The following is a 14,666-nucleotide window of genomic DNA, read 5'->3' as shown; positions in this document are numbered from 1 at the left end:
AGTTTTAATTTGATTTGCTGTGTTTTTGTGTTGAAATTTTAGCAGTCATCAGAGAGATGCTTATACACAATAATGGTATGTACAATTCTATATAGGTAGGTATATTAAACCTACACATAATTTAGGTGCACCATAGTTCTTTTTTAGGTGCAGGTAATGGTCATGCAGACTGTTACTTGAAACGTAAGATTAAAAAGCCCCACTAACTTGCATAAAATTGTTCTACTGGTTCTTTGCCTTTCATCATGAAAATGTTACAGGTTATCTTTCCAGCAATTGTGAGGCTTCGTAAGGTTTTATATCACAGCTCAAGAGACAGATTATTTAAATTCCTCCTTTTTTGTGTAATAGAAAGTCTAGCAGCTACAAGAAACCAAGTTAGAGTTCCCTTGGATAATTTATAATTATAATTCTCAAAATTATATTGATATTAGTTTGCAGGTATTTTTTAAAAGAACAATTATATTTTTACTGGGTGCTCTGTAAAGAGCAGAGATGATGATTATTAAGCAACTATTAAGGCTATAAAGTAGCACTTATATATAAAGCCAGGATTCACAGAAGCTGCTCATAAACTCTCAACCCCACTAATACAAGCATCTTTGAACATTTTCAGAAATGGCTTGAGCTCTTGAAAACCTCCCATGGCAGAGAATTTAACAAGAATTTAACAAGTCCAAATGAGCACAGGAAGCTACCCTATCATGAATCAGGGCATTAGTCCACCTGACTCCATACTGTCCACATTGGCTGGCAGCAGCTTGCCAGAATTTCTAATAGGGGACATTCTCTGCCATGCCCGGAGAGGATGGGGATTGAACTTGAGGTCTTCTACAAACAAAGCAAATGCTCAGCTACTGAACTATGGCCTTTCCTATAAGGCACAGGAAGCAAAGTAAGACAATTTGGTCCTGCCAGTTCAACACACTGACTGGCAATTGCTCTCTGAGATTTCAATGAAGCAGTCTTTCCCAACCTTACCAGGAGATGCTAGGAATGGAACCTGGAACCTTCTACATGCAAAACAGGTGTTCTACCAATGAGCTTTCCTTGTTGCAAAGAAATGTAACATGATGCTACATCAACGGACCAGTGAAGAAAAAGCTCTAGCAGAGGTCAAAAGATGGTACAGGTTTTTCAATATGGGGCACTTAGGCACCACCATGTTACAGAAGATGAAATATTTCTATACACTTTGAGAGGACTTGATGATGATGCCCCCCCCCCATGTTTTCAGATACAAAGCATTTTAGAGTAATCAGCTCCAGTAGCCAGCACAGGTTTCTTTTCAGGAGGCACAATAAATATAATTTTAATATGACATGTCAGCTGAAATACTGCAGCTTTTGTTAGCAAAGTAGTCCTGAGAGATTAAAAGCAAAAAAAAAAAAAAAAGCCATCTCATGCCCGGCAGATATGTTCTGTAATTAAGATCCAATGACAACTTTTTCTCAGCACACTGAAAACAACACTAGCCTTTGTCTATTCCCCTTTTTCTTTTAAAAGGTTAATGCAGCTCCTTTGGAAAGGTGAAACCCTTATTGATTAGGTTAAATACTGGATGGCTCTCTGGTTTTTACTGGCAATCAAGGTATGTTATTTCACTCCCTTGTGGTTGTTTTTGTCAATATGCAAGGGATAATCCTCCAGCAGCTTGCAAATCCTGCTTCGGGAATTGGATCCTGCTCTGTCAAGCTATCACATTCTTCCTCCACCAATGCCTTCTTTAGAAGGTCAAATATTCCTGGACCCTTATTCCTGGGTTAACACTTTGCTTAGCAGATCAAATGCAGGGTACCTGCTTTCTGTGGAGAACCTTTACTACTGGCTGGTCAACCTTCCTTCCCATCCACCCAAATCCACATGCAGCTCCTCCTGGAGGTCTGATAATTTTTTCTCTTGGAAGCAAAAGCAGCTGGAAACCATCACTTGAGGAGGCAAGCTTTCCACCCAGCCCTGCTCCACAGCTACCTGCACTCCTTGCGCCCAAGGAAGCTGGCCTTTTCCCACCACTGGCCAGCAGAGAGAAGTCTCCCCCACCCACACTATTTTGTTGGAGGGGGAGAATAGCCTGGGGCTCTGGGGAAAGTATACATGGCTCTTCTCCCAGCCACCATTTTATTCTTACAAGTAACACAGTGAGATGAGTTAGGCTATGTGCGTGGAACTGGCTCAATGTCATCTAGTGAGATCCATTACAGAAGGGAGATTTGAATGTGGGTCTCCTTAGTTATTGTTGGCATCCTTCTGTCTTGAATGGAGTGTGCCTCCAGGGGTGCATTAGTAGCACCCACGTGACCTCCCTGGGGCAGTATGTCTGGAGGGTTGGGGCTGCCTAGACAACAAGACCCCCCCCCTCACTGATGTGGTCCAAAGGAAAGAATAGCAATACATTTGACACTAGCTTGGCTGCAGGAGCTACTGGAAGGAGGAGTACATGGTGCCATCCAACCACCTTAGATACTCCACCTCAGTACTAGCCCAGCATACTGACTACTATGCCAAACTGTCTTATCATCCTCTAGGGTGCCCTCCAATGCAGCACCCTCCAGGTGTCCCTAAGACTACAACTCACTTCATCCTGGCTAACTAACCATGCTGACTGGGGCTAATAGGTGTTGGAGTCCTACAACAATTGGAGGCTCCACATTATCTACCCCTGCTCTGGTGACTGGGAGGCTGCTATACATACCGCCCCCACCCCAATGTATCCCTCTTATAAATTAACTTTTTATTTAGCGTTTTAACTTTTTATTATGGATTTTAGTTATCAGCTGTGAACCAGTCTAAGTTGAAAAGTGGGGTGTGGTACACATACACAATCCGCCCCATTTTGTAAAATCCTGCCCCCTTGCTTTCTCCTTTAACACAATTCTACCCTTTTATTTTAGATTTTGATTAGCACAAGCAGCTAACTCAAGTCAAGGAAAGCAAGGACAGTCCAACTTTGCCCAACCAGCTTAAAATTGCCCCAAAACATCTTAATGTAGTTAGCTGCCAGGGCAAAAACACCTCAGCTTTATGGGAACAAGGACTCACCCATCAAAGCACTGACTCCACGCACACAGGATTAGGCCACTGCCCAAGTCGGTTAAAAAGCGACTCCTACTACTATTAACACTTGGCTCAGAGAACAAGGGCATGGATAAGAGACCAGCTTACACCCACCCCGCGAAGAGATACTGGTTATTACCTCTCCGCATTTTCTTCTGCTGTCACAGCTATTCTGAGCATCCCATCCAACGTTACTGGACAGGCAGAAGAACTGCCTGATCTAGTTCATCACAATGGGTGCCCATATGCCTTTCCAAGCTTTGCATTGACAAAGTCAGGTCCTGTTTGTTGCCTTCCAATGATGTACACCCAGTTGGCCACTGTGAGAACAGGGGGCTGGAACAGATGGGGCACTGGTTCTAAACTCCATCGCCTGTCAGCCTTAGGGAGCAATCAAAAATTATGCAGATTATATAAGCTAGTCTACTGACTGAAAGTAAGGGCTCTTCTAAGACCCATATGGGTCAGTGGTGGGGAATCTTTTCAAATTCAAGGGCAACATTCCTTCAAGGGCAACCTTCCAAGAGCCATATACTAGTAGTGGGTGTGGCAAATGGATGCAGCACTCACCTTAGTGGCTTTTGTACTCACCCCCCCAATCCTGTCAAACAAGTGGTAAAAAGTGTTTGCGGTTAAGATTAAGAAACAAGCCACCAGCGGAAACCACATGAGTTGTTCATAGTCCACAATGACTTCCTGGGCATGACTAACAGACTAGCTTTTGGCCCCAGTCTGTGATGGAGAGAGCCTAAAAAGTAGAAACTGATGCCCATTCAGCTAAATCAGCAAACAGTTCCAGCGCCCTACCTAATCTATTAAATCACTGCTGAGCCATTTCAGCAGGACGTGAATTATAAAGTGACACTCACTTTTTAAAGTTCTGCACTGCCCATTAAAGCATCTGAAGGTTGAAACTGGTCTTCCACCCCATCAACAAACTTCTAAAAAATACATCTAAAAAACTTAATGTTTAAAGAAAAACACAGCTGAACACCTAAGTTCTAAAATTGGAACAGTATGGATAAAATTGGTTCCTGTGCAAAGAGGACATGCAATTCTACCCCACCCCCCAACACATGAATACACACATACACACACACACACACACTTGAAACATTTGATCAGCCTGCCATGGGCTTAGCCAGGATTTATGTTGGGGCACAGACTTTATGCTGGGGGGGGGGGGCAGAATCTCAGTTAAGTATTTTTATTGATTTACTTGATTGGAGGGGCACCTGCCCCCCCCCTTGGCTACACCCATGCAGCCTATTCAGATATATTTGCCTAAGAATGTTGTTGATGGCCTTGAAATACTTTTCTTTTTATCTCCTTTTCTTACCTGCATTTTCCTTCCAGTGAAAGTAAGATGAGCCTGTGGTGTAATTTTGATATATGTATTCTTCTTTCCCAGTAAGCATCCGATCTCAAGCACCTCTCTCTGATCCCTCTTTCTTCTGCTTTTGTATGAATGTTATCGGTGAAGCTTGGGATTATATCCAACTATGTTTTTACTTGGAGCAGATCCATGGAAATTAATGGATCTAAATTTTATATATTAATTTCAATTGGACTACTCAGAGCAGGACTAGCATTGGATACTCAGGAACATTGGGCAAAAAGTTCCTACACTGCAGGAGGTTGGACTAGATCAGGCCCTCCCAATCTTGAGTCTCCAGTTGATTTTTGACTATAACACCCATCATCCCTAGCTAGCAGGACCAGTGGTCAGGGATGATGGGAACTGTAGTCCAAAAACAGCTGGAGGACCCCACCCCCCAAGTTTGGGAAACTCTGAACTATAGGATTCTCAAGGTTCCTTCCAACTTTACAATTCTATGATTCTACACACCATAATGCTTCATATTGCAATGTCTGTAACTGAAAGACAAAAATCATTTAATGCAAAGATATTAAATGAAGCTCATTACACAGCCATGGAAATAATCCAAGACCTGTTCGCTTAGTCACCCATAGCAAATAAAGAGTCACTGCCAGGCAACCAGGCAGTGATTGCTTGAGGAGTATTGTCTCCTTCATTTTTCCTACCCCCATATGACACAAGTGAGTTGAAAACATTATTTTTGCATTGGGCTATGCAAAAGGTAGCTTTGGCTTTATCGTATGTCTCATGGGGACAGATTTCTGTGCATATATATCCCTCCAGATTGTCCCCTTTAACGTGCAGTTTGAAAGAAGTTTCCCAGGCCAAACAAAAGCATTCTCCTACCGTATTCATGCTGTGCTAACAAATGGAGGACTGAAAGAGCAGAAACAAAAAGAAGCAAACCTGAGTAGAGCTGCTTTCATCACCACAAAGCAGCTAACAGTGAGAAGCGTTGTCCATTTTAAAAGCACGAAGGGCCCTGCCAGTAATTTAGATCCAGCAGCTTCACAACATTCTTCAACAATGCAACAGACAGGGGGAAAGTGTTACTGATTCTGAAAATGGAAGCTCTCAGGTAGATGTACAGCCCTCCTCCAACTTCGTGCTCTCCAGATATTTTGGGCGACAAATCATCAGCCTCTGGGCACCAAGTTAGCGAAGGCTAATATAAAATGTAAAAAAGAAAAGTAATATAAAAACCCCTCCTTGTCGGATTGGAAGCCATTAACTCTTTGCTAGTTCTGTGTAAGTTAGTTCCTAGGATTGAAAAGCAACACACACATTTCCAAGCCTCCGGCTCTCCATAGCATCCTGGACATAGCTATAAATATATGTGGATACCACTGCCGGATCAGGCCAAGGGCCCATCTAATTCATCAGCCTGTTCTTACAGAGGCCAATAAGATGCCCTTTTGGAAACCCGCAAGCAGGACCTGAACACAAGAGCCCTCTCCCCTCTTGTGGTTTCCAGAAACTGGTATTCAGAAGCATCATTTCCTCTGACCATAGAAACAAAGGCCTGCGTTCATACAAGAATATGAATTAATCTGTTTGGCTTTAAATAAGCCAAGTAAACCTCCAAAACAAGACATCTAGGAAAAGCATAGATAGCTGCCTTCTACCGAGTCACAGCCTTGGTCCATCTGGCTCAGTATCGCCTACACTGACAGGCAGTGGCTCTCCAGGGTTTCAGGCAGCGTTCTCTCCCTGCGCAACTTGGGAGATGCCAAGGATTGTATGCGGGATCTTCTGCTCTACCACTGAGCTACAACCCTTCCAAAATATCCTTCTGAAATATTAGAGCCTTTCCAGATGATGGCAGCCATATGAAAACAGTAATAAACCACACTATGCTAAATGGGAAACCAGAGACTGTCACCAAAGAAAATCCTTGCACAGCCTTGAATCTCTTTGCAGCAATAGAGCTTCCATCACTTCCGGGTTCGCAATAAATAGCACAGCCAATTGAGAAAGGCAACTGCCATCTGGCCACATTTAAAGTCAGGCTATAAAAACTCAGCAACTGTGCTCTATTTCAAGTATATATAAAATCAGCCATAGGAAAAGAAACATTTACATTTTAACAGCAAAATAACTCCCAAATCACATTTTTGGAAATTTGAACCAAACAAGCAAGAAAAAGCCAGATATAGGACAATGTAGCTTCAAGGTAAATTATCTACAGATGAGCAATAAGGCAGGCAAAAAGATCACACAATCCTAGCACAGTTGTCCACATATACCTATTTCTAGTCATTTGTGACACACTGTTCATCTCTATCAACTCTCCTATACAGAATACAACACTAATAGCAAATCACAGGACATTCATCTTTACATATTTGTCTAAGCATATTACTAGGGGTGAAAACTGGCACAGAACTGAGCTGTAAAATTGTTTTAAGAATATACCAAGGGGACAGCAGTTGTCCCAGAGTTGCAAATAAATCCAAGAAGTTTACTGGTCCACAATAAGCCCTTACTAGCCAAAAAATAGGCTCAATACAGTTTTCTTCAAGTTTAATTTCAGAGAGGGGAGGTATGAGAGGACAGGAGCCCATGAGTGCCAAGGAAGGCCTTTCTGGGCAATTATGCACCCATGAGCGCTGTGTTGGCAACCCATGGCATAAATCAATATGCAATGAGGCAGTACTAAACTTCCCCACTCCCTTACTAAAGGTTTCCCACCTAGTTATCAGTAGGAAATTGTTGGTGATTTCCAATGGCTGTTTACTTGTCCATGTTATTCCAAATTAAATTGGTATGAGTGATCATGTGCATATTGCATTATTAGAGAGAGTCCTTCTGGCATAAGGATGCTCAACCTAAGGTCATTTCTCATCCATCCCAGGCTTTTTTGTCTTCTCGCTGTCACATACACACAAGCACGTGCACATACTCTTACATAACTGCTTTTCTGGAATTTGTCTTCATATTTATTATAGCAATAAGCTTTAAAGCAAGACAGGGTTCTAGTGCAGCTGCACAAAAGATATTGTTGTTTAGTCATTTAGTTGTGTCTGACTCTTCGTGACCCCATAGAGCAGAGCACGACAGGCACTCCTGTCTTCCACTGCCTCCCACAGTTTGGTCAAACTCATGTTAGTAGCTTCAAGAACACTGTCCAATCATCTCATCCTCTGTCGTCCCCTTCTCCTTGTGCCCTCAACCGCTCCCAACATCAGGGTCTTTTCCGGGGAGTCTTCTCTTCTCATGATGTGGCCAAAGTATTGGAGCCTCAGCTTCACGATCTGTCCTTCCAGTGAGCACTCAGGGCTGATTTCCTTCAGAATGGATAGGTTTGATCTTCTTGGAGTCCATGGGACTCTCAAGAGTCTCCTCCAGCACCATAATTCAAAAGTATCAATAATTAAACATTCAGAAGACTGTCACAGGAGGAAGTGTTGCCCGTTGAATAGAGTACCATAGTTCAGTGACAGAGTATATGCTTTGCATGCAGAAAGTCCCAGGTTCACTCCTCAATGGCATCTCCAGACAGGACCAGGAAACTCCCCTTGTCCAAAAACACTGCAGAGAGCTGCTGCCAGTCAGTGCAGAGTAGACAATACAGAGCTAGAAGGACCAATGAGCTGACTCAGTATTAGGCAGCTTCTTGTGTGCCTATTTAAAATAAGCCCTTTAATTCAAAAATATGGGGACTAAAATCTTGCTTTTTAAAGAAGGAGGCATAGCTCAGTAGTGCAGCAACTTCTTTGCATGCAGAAGGTCTCAGGTTCAATCTGCAGCAACTTCAGGGAGGGCTGGAAATGTGCCCTTGTCTGAAACCGTGAAAAGCTGCTGCCAATCAGAATACAGCAGGCTTCCTCAAACTTGGCCCACCAGATGTTTTTGGCCTACAATTCCCTAGTTAAAAGGACTAGTGGTCAGGGATGATGGGAACTGTAGTCTCAAAACATCTGGAGGGTCGAGTTTGAGGAAGCCTGGAATAGAGGACACTGAGCTAGATGGACCAGTGGTCTTGTTCAGTATTAGTCAGCTTCCTATGTTCTTAGATATGAAGAACAGGAAGCACCATAAAGACCAACATGTTTATTCTGACATAAACTTTTGTGGACTGATCCAATAAAAAACATGCATGGTAATAAACATGTTATGTCTTCAAGATGTCAGAAGACTTTACTGTGTTGTTGTTACGTTGCAACACACCAACCCTCTGGAAATAGCTACAGTGAATGAAATTTAAGAGACAAGCACAGTTGTGAATCCATTGGGATGAAAACTAAACATTTCCACAGATGATTGAAAGGTTCAGTTTTTATCAGCAAAATACCCCAACATCACCTGTACCACCTTAAAAATAAATCAGTTTGAAGTCAAATGGGTTGTGTCCCATGTTAGTCCTACTCAGTGTAGACCCATTGAAATTTAGACATGACTAAGTTAAACTTCAATGGGTCTACTCTGAGTAGGACTTAGTGAAATGGATGTCTATAAAAACATTTTAAACAGCACATGTTTTAAACAGCAATTAAGCCATCTCACAATATGATTGGGGGGAGCTCCGGCTCCACATTTAGGGAAAGAAACATTTGCAACCCCAGAAACACAATCTGCAATGCGTCCTTACTTCCCAGCTCAAGGCCCAGCGATAACACAAGAGCTGCAAAAGGTTAAACAGCTGGAAAGGTGTGAGAAGGGATTGTGTTTGCTTTAAATGACAGAAAGCACTCTCAATGAAATTGCAGCGGTTTAAGGTTCCCAGAGATTCAGTAAGGTGTCCAATTCTCTGCATCTATTCACAGCTGACGATCAAAAAACCAATTCCACCATCTAAAATACCATCGCTGCTTGGAAAGGGGTGGGGGGGAATCATACTCTCAACAGAGAAAGAGCTTTTGCAAGCCTAGAGACAGACAGTATTTACACCATTGTTAATCTCATCAGATTGGTCCAGTTTAACCTTGCCTTGCCACAAGCAACAACGCTGTCTCTTATCATCAAAGGGACAAACAGAAGTCTAGTTGGGAAATAATTTGCGGAGTGTGAGAGAAATGATTTGCATGACAAAAACAAAGAAAGTGTGTGCCTGCAGAGAGCTGCTGCGGACTCCCTCCCCCCACGCACAAGCAGTGCCATTATACCCCCCACATTCCATTCCTCCCTGCTAACCCAGATTATGAGCCAAAGTGGGCAGCGGAGGACACAGCCTGGACAGCCAGAATCGCCCGCCAGATAAAAACACTGGCAGTCTCTCTATCTGGGGAGTAAGCAGGTTTTCTTTCCATCTCCAACATGATCAGGTTGCCCTATGGAATTTTTTCCTCACTGCCGGAAAAGGAGGGAGGGGATTATACCAAAGCAAAACAAAGCAAGAGGGAGGGGGGCACTGCGGGCACTGTGTAAACATTCTCCCCGACCCTGTAGGACAGCATATATAGGGGGCACCTTTCTGTCACCTTCCTCCATCTGTTCCATATGGCACCGTATAGACTTGAAGGGATAAGAAGCCCATCACCACCAAGGGCACTGTTATTTCCTTCCCCATTTGCACTCTGATCCAGATACACAGAGCATATGATTTGGGGACGTGATTAAGCTTTGTTAAATCCCTATAGGGGAAAGGAGCTCAACATACAGGAATGCAGGAGGAGGAACGGCATAGGGTGGTATAAAAGAGGCATCACTGGAGAAAAGAGTGATAGATGGACTTAACTTCAGAGATAGATTCATGGGCACAGGCGATTAAATTGTAAAACTACAGAGTGAGGAAGGCTATCCATCATCCCCTTTCCTGAGGGGGGAAATAGTGCCCCCACACACTAGAAAGAAGTGAAAAGGTGGGGGGAGCGATCTTCCTAAGCCCCCCCCACCTCTTATCAAAAGATGCCCTTGCATGAAGGACTCCACACCTCCAAAGTCAGATGTATGGAGGGAAACAATTCCTTTGGCAGGGTCCGGAGTCTGGGTCCTTCAAACACATGTGCCTTTCTGAGATGGTTTAAAACCAGAGGAGATGAAAGAGGAATAGAGGAGGCAGAGAATAGCTTTTATACAGAATGTGAAAAGGCCAATGGTGGTCCAGAAAGTACATTTGGATGTAAGAGCGTGGGGTGGTGGACAGAATACTAATAATTAATAAGCACAGTGGGGAGGCAAACATTTGCGGGGGGGGGGGAGAGATGCAGGAAGTACAGGCCCCCTAAGAGGACAGCTACAGGAAACAGCTTCAAAAGGACAGGCTGACAAATGCATGTTCGCCAAGCCATACTTAGAGGTGTCCCTGAAGTGGGGTGGACAGTATAAGGTAAGTATCCTGTGCGTAGGAAGATGCTGGTTTGGGGGTCTGGGAAAGTGCTTTAGAAAGGGGAAGAGTAAAAGAAACAGGTATGAAAAAGGTATTTGTGGGTTTAGGAAGTTTGTGTATCTATGTGTGCTTAAGGGAGTGAAATAGACAAATATTGGGGTGGAGAGATTTACTGCTAATGGCATGTTGGTGTTTCCTATGTACGTACTATGTTAAAAAGAGGGGAGGTATTCTGCTTAGAGGGGAGGAGGTGTTGCTATGAGGTGGGAAGATGGGATTAAGTGGAAAGGGAATCAAATCCACCACCCCCCCAAAAAAATACAAGAAAGTGAGTGCATGTATGGAAAAGAGAGTATTAGGTGTATTATGAAACAACAATGCTATATTCTTAATATAAGGAGGGATGTAGTGCAGTAGGGTTACATCATTTATTAAATAATGGAATGTTATAATATCCTTGTTAATCAGGGACTATGAATGATGCACTGTATTATAATGGACAATATAAGGACAAGGATAAAATATTGCATTATCAAACAATGCAATATTAAGCACTATACTCTATTAGGTATTAATAGTCTTCTGGCTGAAAAGTGGAACCTAAGTACTTTAAATATATACTTTATAAATTATTCATTTTATTAATATATTTCTATTATTAAACGGCTGTGGAAGATTACATATAAAAGTATGAATATGCAATAGTGTCTATATCACTACTAAACAAAGCAATATTAAAATATCCTTATATTAATGGCTGCAATATTAACTTGTACATTCATACATATAGTATTACACAAATAATCCTATACGTATCCACTCAGAAGTACATTGCACTGACTTCCATGGGGCTTAGGATGAATATCCATCTTAAACGCATACACACCTATGAAAGCATACTACAATAATAAAAATATATAACATTATCAAATCATGCAATATTTATACTATGCACTGTCAGACAACTGCACTTTACAGAAAAGGACCCTTTAAAAATATCTCCTAATACAAATGCAGCAAGATCTAATGAATAAGAACACTGGGTGATATTCACACAGGGTACACTCATAGGAGACCCACTGAAAATAATGAACCTAAATTGCCCATGTTCACTAACTTCAACGGGTCTACTCCAAGTCCGACTAATGTGAAATGCCACCCGCTGTTATCATATTGTGTGCTGCAATAAGCATCCCAACACTGTTAAACAGACATCTTCCCATTAGGAATACAGAATGAGGCTAACAAATAATTACAATATCGCATGTGCAAAAAAAGGGGCCCAGTACTGTTTCAAGGCGGTTCTCCTAACGCAAATACAGCAAAACACAACACATGAATAAACCACCACCACCAATAAAACAAACAAGCCAACAAATCACGATATTGCACAGCGCGGTAAGTGACCCACAGTAGGTTCTAAAGAGCAATGCAATCGCAGCGCAGGAACAACAAACGAAGCAGCAGCATCACCTTCGTCGTCCTTATTGATCCTTTCCATACCAATGCTACGTTATTATCATCATCATCATTGCAATGTCACTGCTGTCTATATTAGGGCAACGCAAATCTTCTTTATATGCACATATGCACATACCTGTATCTATCCGTATACAGAAAACGCGCGCCCAAACACACATACGCGTCTATCTACATATGCATATGGATAGACATTTCTGCAATAAAGAGGGAAAGCGCAAACACTGTTACGAAGGTCTCCTTGGCAAGGCAAGTGCAGCACCGTGCTATCAGGTGCTATCAGTTAAGTGCAACGCTGAGACGTTATCCTCCTACGGCACTAAACGGGGTGGGGTGGCTGGAGACCTGGACACCCCAACCTATTTTTTTAAAAAATTATCTCTCTCACACACACAATATTAATTGTTGTTTTCCTCCCCCACCCTCCCCTCCGCCTCCTGGCTCACCTCGGGCAGCGCGGACCCGTCCGCAGAGCAGCGCAGCCAGGAGGAGGCAGGCGGGCGCCAGCCGGGAGGGCAGCATCTCTGCTAGGCCGGGAAGGCGCTTCTCCGCCTCGCCTCCTCCTCCTTCTCCTCCCCGGCGCCCCCCGACCGACCCCCCGTTGAGGGGGAGGGCAAAAAAAAAAGGGCTGAAGGAAACGGGGGGCGGGTATTAGCGATACTAATAACGACACATTAATAAATAATAGCAACGGTAGTAATAAATAAAAAGGGTGAGGGGGGTGTCCGGGGGCGGAAAATAAAAGGGAAGGGAGGAGAGGCAGCCGTTCCTCTCAGACCAGCCCGGCCGCCGCGTCTTCTCTTCCTCCTCCTCCTCAGCCCGGCGCTGGCTCCGCTGGCTTGCGAACTAAGATGGCGGCCCGCTCCGCTCCCTTTCGCCGCTCCCTCCCGCACCGGTTGCCAGGCGACGGAGCGGGGGAAGGAACCAACTGGGAGGGGAAAGGAGGGTGGTGAGGCGGAGGGGGAGGAGATACCATCGGGCGGAGTGGTGGAGGGGGGAGGAAAGGCAGAGGCCGAAGGAGCAGCCTAAGCTGGGGAGAAGGGAATGGTAGGAGAAACCGTGATTACACACACACACGCGCGCGCGCTAGAGGAGGAGAATAGAATCGTGGGGTTGGAAAGGATCCTGTGGGTCATCCATTCCAACCCCCTGCAATGCAGCAATCTTTGGGCCCAACGTGGTGCTCCCTTCCAGCTCTACATTTCCATGACTGGAGGAATCATTTTGCTGGGAGATCTCAGGCGCAGGTGAAAAGCAGAAAAAAAAGGGCGTGGAGCTGAAGTGCGGAACTATCTGCAGCAGGAGGCAATGATGGTCGTTGGCCACCTGAACCAATAACTTTAGAAGAGAATTCATGGGGGGGTCATAGCTGTCAGATTTCAGATTTGAAAATAAGGGATCAGCAGCATCACTTGACCTGGGGACAGTCTACGGGATATGTAACAATCCGGCGGGAAGCAGCGGGAAATGGCGCTGGAAAATTAATAATAATAATAATTAATAATAATAATAATTTATTATTTATACCCTGCCCATCTGGCTGAGCCTCCCCAGCAACTCCGGGCGGCTTCCAAACAAGTGTTAAAAACAATACAGCATTAAATATTAAAATCTTCCCTAAACAGGGCTGCCTTCAGATGTCTTTTAAAGAGAAGATAGCTGCTTATTTCCTTCACATCTGAAGGGAGGGCGTTCCACAGGGCAGGCGCCACTACCAGGAAGGCCCTCTGCTTGGTTCCCTGTAACCTCACTTCTCTCAATGAGGGAACCGCCAGAAGGCCCTCAGCGCTGGATCTCAGTGTCTGGGCTGAACGATGGGGATGGAGACCAAGGCCGTTTAGGGCTTTAAAGGTCAGCACCAACACTTTGAATTGTGCTCGGAAACGTACTGGGAGCCAATGCAGATCTCTCAGGACCAGTGTTATGTGGTCCCGGCGGCCACTCCCAGTCACCAGTCTAGCTGCCGCATTCTGGATTAATTGCAGTTTCCAAGTCACCTTCAAAGGTAGCCCCACGTAGAGCGCATTGCAGTAGTCCAAGCGGGAGATAACTAGAGCATGCACCACTCTGGCAAGACAGTCCGCAGGCAGGTAGAGTCTCAGCCTGCGTACCAGGTGGAGCTGGTAGACAGCTGCCCTGGACACAGAATTAACCTGAGCCTCCATGGACAGCTGCGAGTCCAAAATGACTCCTAGGCTGCACACCTGGTCCTTCAGGGGCACAGTTACCCCATTCAGGATCAGTGAGTCCCCCACACCCGCCCGCCCCCTGTCCCCCAAAAACAGTATTTCTGTCTTGTCAGGATTCAACCTCAATCTGTTAGCCGCCATCCATCCTCCAACCACCTCCAGGCACTCACATAAGGGAATTTCCTTCAAGAAAGGGAAGGTTGACAGATATGGGGGGGGGGGTGAGGTTATTGATGGCTGATAGCTGTAGTGGCTGAGCTCTGCCCCACAGCTGGAGGCAGTTGAGCTTCTGAAT

The 14,666-nt window shown here is 44.3% G+C and overlaps 1 protein-coding gene across 4 annotated transcripts in view; it reads right to left on the bottom strand.

Moving 5' to 3' along the window:
- Positions 1-13,085, bottom strand: part of CLSTN1 (calsyntenin 1) — a 59,655-nt gene extending 46,570 nt beyond the window's left edge. The window contains exon 1 of one of the 4 annotated variants that reach the window (XM_083453819.1): positions 12,629-13,085. In XM_083453819.1, coding sequence (XP_083309945.1) covers positions 12,629-12,704 — 76 coding nt within the window. In that variant the 5' untranslated portion in view covers positions 12,705-13,085. The remainder of the gene's footprint in view (positions 1-12,628) is intronic. The other 3 variants (XM_083453816.1, XM_083453818.1, XM_083453817.1) reach the window with 3 other exon arrangements.
- Between the last annotated feature and the right edge of the window lie 1,581 nt (positions 13,086-14,666).

Source organism: Podarcis tiliguerta (genome assembly GCF_965153285.1).
Source record: "Podarcis tiliguerta genome assembly, chromosome: 8".
NCBI classification, from domain to species: Eukaryota; Metazoa; Chordata; class Lepidosauria; order Squamata; family Lacertidae; genus Podarcis; species Podarcis tiliguerta.
This window is presented reverse-complemented; position numbering and strand designations above follow the sequence as displayed.